We start from the raw sequence: 10585 nt of genomic DNA, 5'->3' as shown, positions 1-10585 counted from the left end.
GACGTGGGTGGTGGTCGTTTTGGTTGCTGTTGGAGGTGGTCGTGGTGGTGTTGTGGCGGGAGTGGGGTGTAATAGTAATTGTGACCAATTATTTTGGTTGCTCTGCGACCAAGGATTGGTGGTGGATTGGAATTGGGATCGGGAGAGAAGTGTTTGTTATATGTGACCAACGATTTTGTTTGTGACCTTAAAATTTGATAATCTGTGATTATAAAATAATTTGTGACCTCAACAATTCGGTCTATGACATTAAAATTTAATAATCCGTGACTGTAAAATTTTTAATTTGTGACTTTGAAATAATCTGTGACTTACAAAATTTATATTCTGCGACCTCGAAATAATTTATGACTAATTAATTTGACGATATATAATCGGTAAATAAATTTGTGACCATTAATCATGTAACTGTGACTTTATTTTCTTTAATTAATAATTATTTTTAATTAACTAAATATAAACCTGAATTTTGAAATTTCAAACTATTTATCTTATTTCTGAATTGGTATAAACAATATACCTGAGATATGAATTTTTCCCAATACATAATGTGGCGATGATATTAACTGTGCCAACGTTCTATTATAAGTCTACAAAAATATTTAAATATTTTATGTTTGTAACTTTTAATTTTGAAACAAACATTTAAAGTAACTCATGTTTAAGATAATGTTTAGAGTTTCTCGACGAAAGCCATCCAAATCTTTTTCAATGGTATTCTACATATATAAAAAAGCGATCGCATTGACTGGATATGTATCGTCAATATATATAGTGCTGTACTTTTATTTATTTTTTATTGTGTTGGACGAACTAGACATAACCATACCATTTCTCCATTTTTTCACTTAGCCGACCATTCCTCTCAATTCCTCTGCTCTTCTTCATTATCTTTCCCTTTTTTCTAGAAGTTAAAAAATTCTAAATTATAATTTGCTTGATTGCACGTACTATTATTACGGGTTCATCAGTTCCTCGGATATTGACTTGCATTCTAGGTATTTTTGTTCCATTCTTTTAAGTATAATCTAAAATAAAATAGATTTAATACATCTAATACGTTCTTTTTAGTTGAAACTAGCATTGCAAGTTTTTGTATACGTGACATTTCTTCTTCTTCTTCCTCCTTGAAATCAAATTGAGAAATCGAGTTGATTGCGTGGTTTATGTAAGTTTATTTAATTTTTGTTTAGTGAATTGATGAAATTTTGGAGTATTTAATAATTTAGTTTGATTTGAATTAGGAGAGAAGTCTAGATAAAGTTTGCTGATTTTAGATAAATTTATACAAAACCATGTAAAGATATTGAAATGGAGCAAAGGTCTACCCAGGTCGGAGCTCCTGCTCCGCGCTGTGTGCAACCGAAGCCATTGCTCCACGCACGGAGCAATGGCTTCGTGCATCACGTAGCTATTTCCCTTTTTTGTTTTTTGTAGGAGAGTTGAATTTAATTAGCTTTATTGTATAAATTTAGAGTGTGTATATAATAAGTTTTATAGTATAAATTTGGAGTGTGTATTTATTAATTCTTTCCCGTTAAAAACCCCAGATGCCCAAATGGGTAAAAAAGTTTAGGGGGTTTGATTCTCTCTTTCTTTCAATTCAATTTAAAATATATTTTAATGCGGTGTTGATAGATTTGTTTTCAGAGTCTCGTCCGTAAGTTGAGTGTCAGCATTCTGGGTTTTCTCCAAAAATTTACAAAATACATAAATTTTGTTTATCAATCATTTAGTTTGTGAAAAAAATAAAAGCTTTTACCTCTTTATTTTACTGATTTTCCAGTATCTTCTTTTTCTTTGTATTCTAGCAAGAGCAGCAGTCATCGACCACCCCATCCAAGCAAGTAAAGGAGTCTCCTAATTCTGTTGATATGGATTCTGTTACCTAAAGGTGCAATTTTTTATTCTTATCTGTATTTTTTTTTATATAGAATTTGTTTATTTTCGTGTTGACTTCCAGTTTGTTCTTTAGTTTTCGGTAAATTCAATCAGAATTTATGCCTATTTTAGTGTGTTTTCAGGTTGCAGAAAGAGTTAATGGCTCTCATGGTATGTGTGTATTAATCAGCTTGCAGTTTCTCTTTATTTTGGGGATGACGTTGTACAGATAAGATTTGTCTCTGGAGTAATTAATCCAATACTCAGGTTTGTGCTCTTCTCCCACTTCATTATAAATTTTAAAATCTCTTTTTTCTTGCATATTTCATTTGTTTTAGGAAAACATGTGTTCTTAGGTCTAGATATTTTGTACATATTTTGTAAGATAGATTAGATTGATTAAGAAAGAAAAAGAAGAATTCATAATCTTGTTTTATTTATGTGCGATGACCCATAGAGTGCACGCATGGAAAATGCTCTGCATGCAGCATGGAGTACACTCCGTGCTGTACGGAGAGTGCACTCTGTACAGGTGGTTTATCGAATAAACCTCCATCAAGCAGGGAGGTTTTGGGGCATGACCTCCATGATGCATGGATGTTTTGGGAATTTTTCCATCGTGGATGGTTTAAACCTCTATCCAGGTTGGAGAAAATGGAGAGTTTCCATCTTGGATCCGTGGGATGGAAAGAAATCGAAGATTTTTCGTTTTTTTTCTTAATGATAAAACTTAATTTTCAATTTTAAATAAATAATATTTATAGATTATTTATTTAATTTTTGTAACTTTCTTTTGTTTAATTTGTTTTTTTTATAATATATTTTTTGAAAATTGTTTTAAAATTTCTTTTATTTTCATATTATGAATAATTTTGTTTTAGATTTAAAATTCTTTTTAACTCTTTTCGTTTTATGACAAAACGTAATTTTTTCCAATTGTTTAATTAAAAAATTATATTTATTTTTAATTTTAATTATTTCAATTTAATTTAAAAACTTTATAATAATATTTTTTTTTGTGTTTTTTATTTTTGCCTCCAATTCTTTTTTCTTTAATTTGTTAAATCATTTAGTTTCTTTTCTTTATTAGTATTTAATTGGATGAAGTGAAGTGGTGTGTGAAAATAGAGAAATGTTGGTTGTACTGAAGTGGTGGAGAAATGATTGAAGGCCTTTTTTGCTCCCACAATAAAAAAAAAAAAAATTGAAATTCTTTTTAGTTCTTTTCTTTTTATGATAAAACTTAATTTTTTGAATTTTAATTAAATAATATTTATATATTCTTTATTTAATTTTCGTAACTTTCTTTTGTTTTATTTTTATTATATTTTTCGAAAATTGTTTTAAATTTTTTTCGTCATATTATAAATAATTTTTTGTTCGATTTAAAATTCCTTTTAGTTAAACTTTGAAAAGTTTGAAGAGGTTTTCTCCCTTTATGGTTATGCTCATGTCTACATTATTTTCTAATATTGTAATTACGTTTTTGCAATCTTACAATCAAGCTCCAATGATAACAAAATCATGTCCTTGGAAAAAGGTTGATACATGAAATTGAATTTAATAATTTATGCTATAATTTAGGATTCTGCATGGTGTCTGTCAACATGAAAAATCATTTTTAATGCAATAATGTAGAAATTGTTATGTTATATATCTTGGTGATATTTAATTATTATAGTCATAGTATGGATTAGGGGCAAAGTTTGAGTGGACTAAATCATATTTTAGGCTCAGCTAATATATGTAAAGAAATATATTCTACATACAAATTTTTTCCACACTTATATAGGGCAATGATTGGTACAATTATATACAAATTCTCGAATGTTCATATGAATAAAACATATACAGAGAAAATTGACGAAAAATAAGTCAATTTCAATGAATTTATTAATACCTTTCAAATTTAAGAATGAATTTTTCTAAAATTTACACACTTATTTTAAACATTAACCAATTAACGTGCAACACATGTTCACTCACTAGTCATAATAGGATCTACACATGTACGATACATGGATTTACTAAGCATGTCGATAATCTTCTTTTTCTTAATAAATTATCACATTCCACTCACATTCAAGTCAGTCAGATAATTTACTTATAAACATAAAATCTATTTAAAAGTATATATAGATAATGGTTAAAGCATTCATTCATTTTAGTTTTTCAAGCATCCAAAGCACCTATTATACAAAAAAGGCTTTGAAAATGGAGGAGGATCCATTCACGCAGCCGTGTAACATGGAAAAGTGACAAAGAATCAAACTCTGGAAGTTAGTGCTTATAAAAAAGAGAAAAATCCAACTAAATATAGCCAAGCTTCACGAGGTATCTATATTTATTAATAATATTTCCAGTATTAAAATAATCTCATTTGAAAAACTACAGAAATAAATTGGAATTTCTTTTTCCAATTATATACTTCTTTTACGGTCCTTTTTTTTATTTTTATTTTTTTTCCGAAGATAACCTCTATAAAAAATTAAATAATTGAACTTGATTTAGGAGATTTTAAACTACTTCTACTGTTATTTTAATAGGATAGTTTACATATTAAACATTTTTTTAGACCTCAATTCTCTCTTTGTGTGTTGCCAACCCCTCTCCTATAACTCGAAGGCAACTTTCATTCCCTCTTTCCCTAATGCACAGCTCCTCCGTAGTTGCAATTGTGCGACCTTGGCTATTACCCTCTCAGTGCAGTCTCCCTAGTGCACGACCCCCTTTCTTAAGTATATTCGTTTGATGTTGATTATTTTTATTTGCTGAAAATATTGGTGTTCGATTTTGATCGACGATTAATTTGACTCATACGAATCAATCTTGATTAATTTAAAATGAAAAAGACGCCATTCAAGACATTATAATAGACTAATAGTAACAAAATAGTTTAAACAAGAAATAATAAAACTCAATCATTTTAAAAAAGAAAAAAATGCCACATTCTTAAAAAGAATGAATTTCTCTATCCCATTTTAATTACAATATTAATTTGTGAATCTTTTTAGGCAATCCATTGGGACTAGGAATTGCCATGAATCTTTTAAATGTACAAACACGAAAGCTCAATGGAAGTCTGATCAACGTACAACAGTCCATATTCAATGTTCTTTGCAGCATACAATTTTTTTTTGAAGTCATAAATAAAAAGGCTTTGTAGTGTCTCTTTCGACTACACATGCAGGCCAGAGATTCTTTTTCAATTTGGAACGTTTGATTGGAAAAATGAAATTTGCGAGGAAAGAAAATGAATTTTAGGGGCTTAAATTGCCTAAAACTTGTTTTATTTAAATTTGTTAATTAAATGTGTTTCATTGATATAATTTTTTTATCTAAAAAATGTTAAAAATTTGAATATTTTGGTATTTGTTTGACTTCATTTTTCATGAAAATTGTCAATTAAAGGAATATAATTTGTTTTCATTGCCGAAAATTAAAAAAATTTTAAAAAAAAGTTGGAAAACACTTTTTCACCAAAATCAAAGGAAAACAAATTCCTTAAAAACCAAGAAAAAAGGGTCACGAGGGGGGTAGGGTGGAAAACTAATTTCATGGAAAATTTTGTCTATCAAACAAGATATTTGAGTGGAAAATCCATTTCTCATGAAATTGGTTTGTATCAAACAGGCCCTTATATTAAAGTGAGTGAAAAGTTGCAATGTTTAATCCGTTCTCTAAAGACAAGTTAGTTTTTAACATTTTATTAGACGATAATGTTGAAAATAGTCTGAACTCAGTTACTCGATTTATCTTGGTGTAAATTTTCCTTTACTTTTTATTTAGTTGTTTCATTTATTTATTTTAATATTATTTATTTATTTATTATTATTATTATTTTTGTGGAATCATCATTGTGCGTGGATTTTGCGGCCAAAATGGACAAAATGACGAGTTTTGCTCTATCTTTGAAAAATTGAGAATGTCTAATGCTAAAAAAGTTTAAAATTATTAAACAAAAAGTGAAATTTGCCTATTTTAAATTAATGAAATAATTTAAATAACGATCACTAAACTTTCGACTTATCGTTACTTAAATATTCGAGGGTAATTAGCACAAAACATCCCTACCTTTCGATATTTTTGTGGAAAACGTCTCTACCTTTCATTTTTTGGTGGATTACACCCTTACCTTTACATTTTTTTGCGCAAAACGTCCTTCTGTCAACTCTCCGTTAAAATGCTCCGTTAAATCAAAAAAGTAATTAGCATAAAAGGTCCCTACCTTTCAAAGTTATTGTGCAAAACGTCCCTACCTTTTATTTTTTAGCATAATTAGTAGAAAAGGTCCCTACCTTTCAATATTATTGTGCAAAATATCCCTACCTTTCATTTTTAGCATTTTTACCCCTACATTTCACCTTTCATTGCGCAAAAGGTCATTTTCATCCATTTTTTCAATAAAATGACGATTTTACCCTCCTATTGAAATAAAACAAAAAGAAAAGAAAAAAATAATTATTTAATTGCAATCATAGTTCTAAATCTTTCAAAACATTATAGATAAATCCTAAATTCTCCACTACCGCCACTTTCACAACCCCACCAAGCCACCACCTATAGATCCATATAGTACCACTTTTCGACCACAACACATAGGACTCTACCACCACCAGCGTCGCCTCACTCTTCCCAATATCCTCCTCCATAATATTGATCACCAATCTGTCCGAAACAACCACATTTACGGTGGTGGAGTCCGGTGGGCATAGTGGCCGAAAGGTGGTATTATGTGAATTTATAGTTGGCAGCTTGATAGGTTGTGAAAATGGTGGTGGTTGAGAATTTATGATTTTTTGTAATTTTTTAAAAATTTAAGGATTATGGTTGCAGTTAGTAATTCATCTTTTCTTTTTGTTTTATTTGAATAGGAGAGTAAAATCGTTATTTTATTGAAAAAATGGATGAAAATGACCTTTATTGCAATGAAAGGTGAAAGGTAGGGGTGAAAATGCTAAAAATGAAAGGTAGGGACGTTTTGAACAATAATATTGAAAGGTAGGGACCTTTTCTGCTAATTATGCTAAAAAATAAAATGTAGGGACGTTTTGCACAATAACTTTGAAAGGTAGGGACCTTTTATGCTAATTACCTTTTTGATTTAACGGAGCATTTTAACGGAGAGTTGACAGAAGGACGTTTTGCGCAAAAAAATGTAAAGGTAAGGGTGTAATCCACCAAAAAATGAAAGGTAGGGACGTTTTCCACAAAAATATCGAAAGGTAAGGATGTTTTGTGCTAATTACCCAATATTCGAAGAAGTCAGTTTCCACGTGCACCTGGGAACTCTCCCGTCAGTCCCCTTCACCCAACAATTTCCTACTCCAATGCCGCAAATGCATTCATTTCCACCCTTTGACCATCTCTCTCTCTCTCTCTCTCTGTCTCAAATTGTGTATTTCACTTTGTATGCATTTCATTATAGTTTTCGAAAGTGCCTGAAAAATCAAGTACCCGTATAAGCTAAGTGATTTTTGATCCTTGAAGGTGTTGAAATCTTCTTGATTTTGGAGTAAAAATGGTTATGGAAGTGGTGCATGAAGAAGACAACATGCAATGTACAAATCATCCATACATGAGCAGCAGCAGCCCAGGAGGGATCTGTGCATTTTGCCTCCAAGAGAAGCTTGGAAATTTAGTCTCTTCATTTCCTGGACCCATTTTCCCTTCTTCTCCCTCATTCAGATCTGAACAAGGGGGTGGCGCCACCGCCTCCGCCGCCACCCTTCAAGCCTGCCACCGTGGATCTTCAAGATTGCCTTCTGTTTTCAAGAGAAGCAAATCTACTACCAGTAATGCAAGAGGGGGTATGCATTTCTTGAATGATTCAGAAGATTATAACCCAGATAAAAGAGGGTTCTGGTCATTTCTTTACTTAACAAAGCCGAAGAAAACTGTAAAGAACTGTAAAGATTCAGACTTTACATCAGGTGAGAAGAAGAAAGAAGATCAATTTGTGGCCGTTGATGAGAATGATCAGATCAATCCTGACGATCATCAGGCGGGTTTTGACAGAAAAGTGTCAAGATCAAGATCTGTTGGCTGTGGAAGCAGGAGATTTTCTGGTGACCTCTTTGAGAGAATTTCAACTGGCTTGGGTGATTGTACTCTACGCAGAGTGGAGTCCCATAGGGAAAAAAAGTCCAATAATGGGCAAGATTGTACCAAGGAAAGAGCAATCAGGTGTGGTGGCATTTTTAGTAATCTGATGATCGCATCATCATCATCAAATTGGGCCCCTTCTTCAACTCAAGATCGAGATCATGTGGTAGGGAAATCATCAGCAGCAATCACACATGGAAGGAGTAAAAGTTGGGGATGGGCACTTGCAAGTCCAGTCAGGGCCTTTTCTGGTAAAAGGGATTCATCTTCTACAAACAAGAAAACCACTCCTAATTTGTCTGCAATTCCTTCATTATTGGCTGTGAGTTGAGTAATTATGTCATTAGAGGGTACTGGACAGGACAGGACGACCATTGAGATTTCTACTTTCGTCTACTTCATTAATCTTGTCTAGTACTGTCGAGTCTAGCTTACCGAGCATATGCCCTACATGTTCACAATCTTATTTTATGTTTTCCTTTTGCTTATATATTCCCCCGTCTAGCCATGTTTTTTTTTTCTCTTGCCATCTGTTAAGTGTTGGTTATTTGTGAGTTGAATTCAAATGAGTAGTGGGCTATCTTGAGAATCATCTTTTTGCATTTCAATTGATGTGGAATTAATAAGTTTGATTGGACAATAGATGGATCAAAATTATGGAAGTCTTATTGGATAGTGTCTCAATTTGCAAGTTAAAGAAAGCACTTTTTGGATCTTGATTGAGGATATGATTACTAACTTTTTTGGAATGAGTTTGAAATAACTTTTCACACCCAAGATTTTGAAGTTGGAGTTAGATTTAGATCCCTTGATGTTGTGAAACAATGAATTGTTTGCACAATATACATAGTTTTCTTCTTAAAAATTTAAGTCACTAGACGAGGTAACTCAAAGTGCATGTTCGACAAACGTTGCTACTCGCTCGCATACTACCGAACATTTTGTAGATATGTAGTTTTTAAGGTGGCAAAATGTTAATAAGATCAAGTTTTATGTCATGGATGAAAATCAGTTACGTGATAGATATTTGATTAAGAAAATGATAATAGCATTTAAGTGCGTTGAAAAAAGGCATAATCAGTATCAAATTTGGAGTCAAAACTTCGCACATGTTTGGTAGACAAGGACAGATTTGTCATGTCTTAATACAGAACCATTTTTAACTAATAATCCATGCTTCATAAGATGAGTTGTCATAACTTTTCCATTTCCTCAATTTTTTATATAATTTCATATTTATCAGCAGCCCATATCGACATTTTAGGATTTGTAGAATATTTATCAGCAGCCCTCAACTAATACTCGAATCTTAAGACATTTTACTAGGAGCTAGCAGCAGCAGCAGCCAGAGTTCGGCAACGAATCTATGTGGACCGGCAACTTTGACGCCCAATAGAAATAAGTTGTTGAAGATTAAATTTAAATTAATAAATGTACTTCTCGAATAACTTAAACTTCTAGATAATTTAATTCAACATTGTAATAGGACAAGCAAGACTCGTGTTTAAGTCTATCGCATTGCCACACGTTTAAGAAAATTGTGTATATGTTAGGTTTTTGATGAAAATTTTATTTAATCTTCACACTGGGGGACGTAGAAAATTAAATTCAAGTAAATGAATGTTTATTTTCTAATAGTTTAAACTTTTAGATGATTGCTCAAAATATATATTGGGTAAATAAGCACTTGAAAGACTTTGGACGATTTCTATTCCAAAAATCCGTTAATTCAATGTTTAGCTTAAATTTGAACATTTTTAAGAAGGATAAGAACAAAACCACCATTGCAGAACAACTTAGTACAAGAAACTTTGGTATTTATCTAGTGGATATACTGAAACTGTGGTTCTACTACTGTCCATATTCAGAACAAGAAGCTTTCAGATTTATTTATATTCAGGCTGTTGTCCAGTTAACCATCTGATCTACTAAATAATGCCGATTATTGTATTGTAATGAAGCCGAGATTTCTCAGGAGAATGTTAATTCCAGCTATGATTGAGCCAATCGACACTAGACGTCCAATTCCAGGCAGGGTTGCATTGCACCTGCTGAGAGGTGTGGTAACAACTAATCTGCAGATGATTAAGTTACTGATATTCAATGGAGTAACATCCAGGGTGAGATTAAATGATCCAGATGAACTTGTAGTTTTATTGGCTCTTATAATCTTTAGAGGGGGGGCATAGCAACACCACCGTAACATCTGTAGAAAATGTAATTAGGTTAAAGTTGCATGTATAAAAATGGAAAATAATGAGGATAATATTCCATTAATGTCATGTTTGATGATTTTGATTTGGATCTCGAAAATTTGTGACGTAAAATCAGATTAACTTACTAGGAAAAGGTGACACCAACACTGCTGAGAGCACAAGGGCAGAGCCAGGAACTGATTTAGGGGTGGGCTAAAATTTAAAATTTTTAAATAAATTGACGCTACAAGAGATCAAGTTTAAGAGACTACATTCATTACATTCAAAACAAATAGTATTAGACACTTAATAAAGTGCAAGTTTAAATTCTCATCCTAAGATGTCTCACTAAATATTCGTACTTTTTTTTTTTTTTTTTTTTTTTTTTTTTTTTTAGAATATTT

The 10585-nt window shown here is 31.6% G+C and overlaps 1 protein-coding gene across 1 annotated transcript; it reads left to right on the top strand.

Moving 5' to 3' along the window:
- The first annotated feature begins 7402 nt into the window (after positions 1 to 7402).
- LOC111377426 lies at positions 7403 to 9910 on the top strand. Its single transcript, XM_023000517.1, has 2 exons — positions 7403 to 8308; positions 9638 to 9910. Exons 1-2 carry the CDS (start codon positions 7403 to 7405, stop codon positions 9908 to 9910), a joined length of 1179 nt encoding a protein of 392 aa, XP_022856285.1.
- The last annotated feature ends 675 nt before the right edge of the window (positions 9911 to 10585 follow it).

Source organism: Olea europaea, unplaced genomic scaffold, assembly GCF_002742605.1.
Source record: "Olea europaea var. sylvestris unplaced genomic scaffold, O_europaea_v1 scaffold1656, whole genome shotgun sequence".
In the NCBI taxonomy this organism is placed as follows: Eukaryota; Viridiplantae; Streptophyta; class Magnoliopsida; order Lamiales; family Oleaceae; genus Olea; species Olea europaea.
The sequence above is the reverse complement of the archived record's forward strand: the minus strand, read 5'-3'. Positions and strand labels throughout refer to the sequence as shown.

What these genes read in the sequence shown, in the direction of transcription:
- LOC111377426 (XM_023000517.1), top strand. Translation starts at nt 7,403, where the DNA reads ATGGTTATGGAAGTGGTGCATGAAGAAGACAACATGCAATGTACAAAT. An exon ending in CAATTCCTTCATTATTGGCT is followed by an intron (nt 8,309 to 9,637) that starts GTGAGTTGAGTA and finishes TTAAACTTTTAG; the next exon opens with ATGATTGCTCAAAATATATA.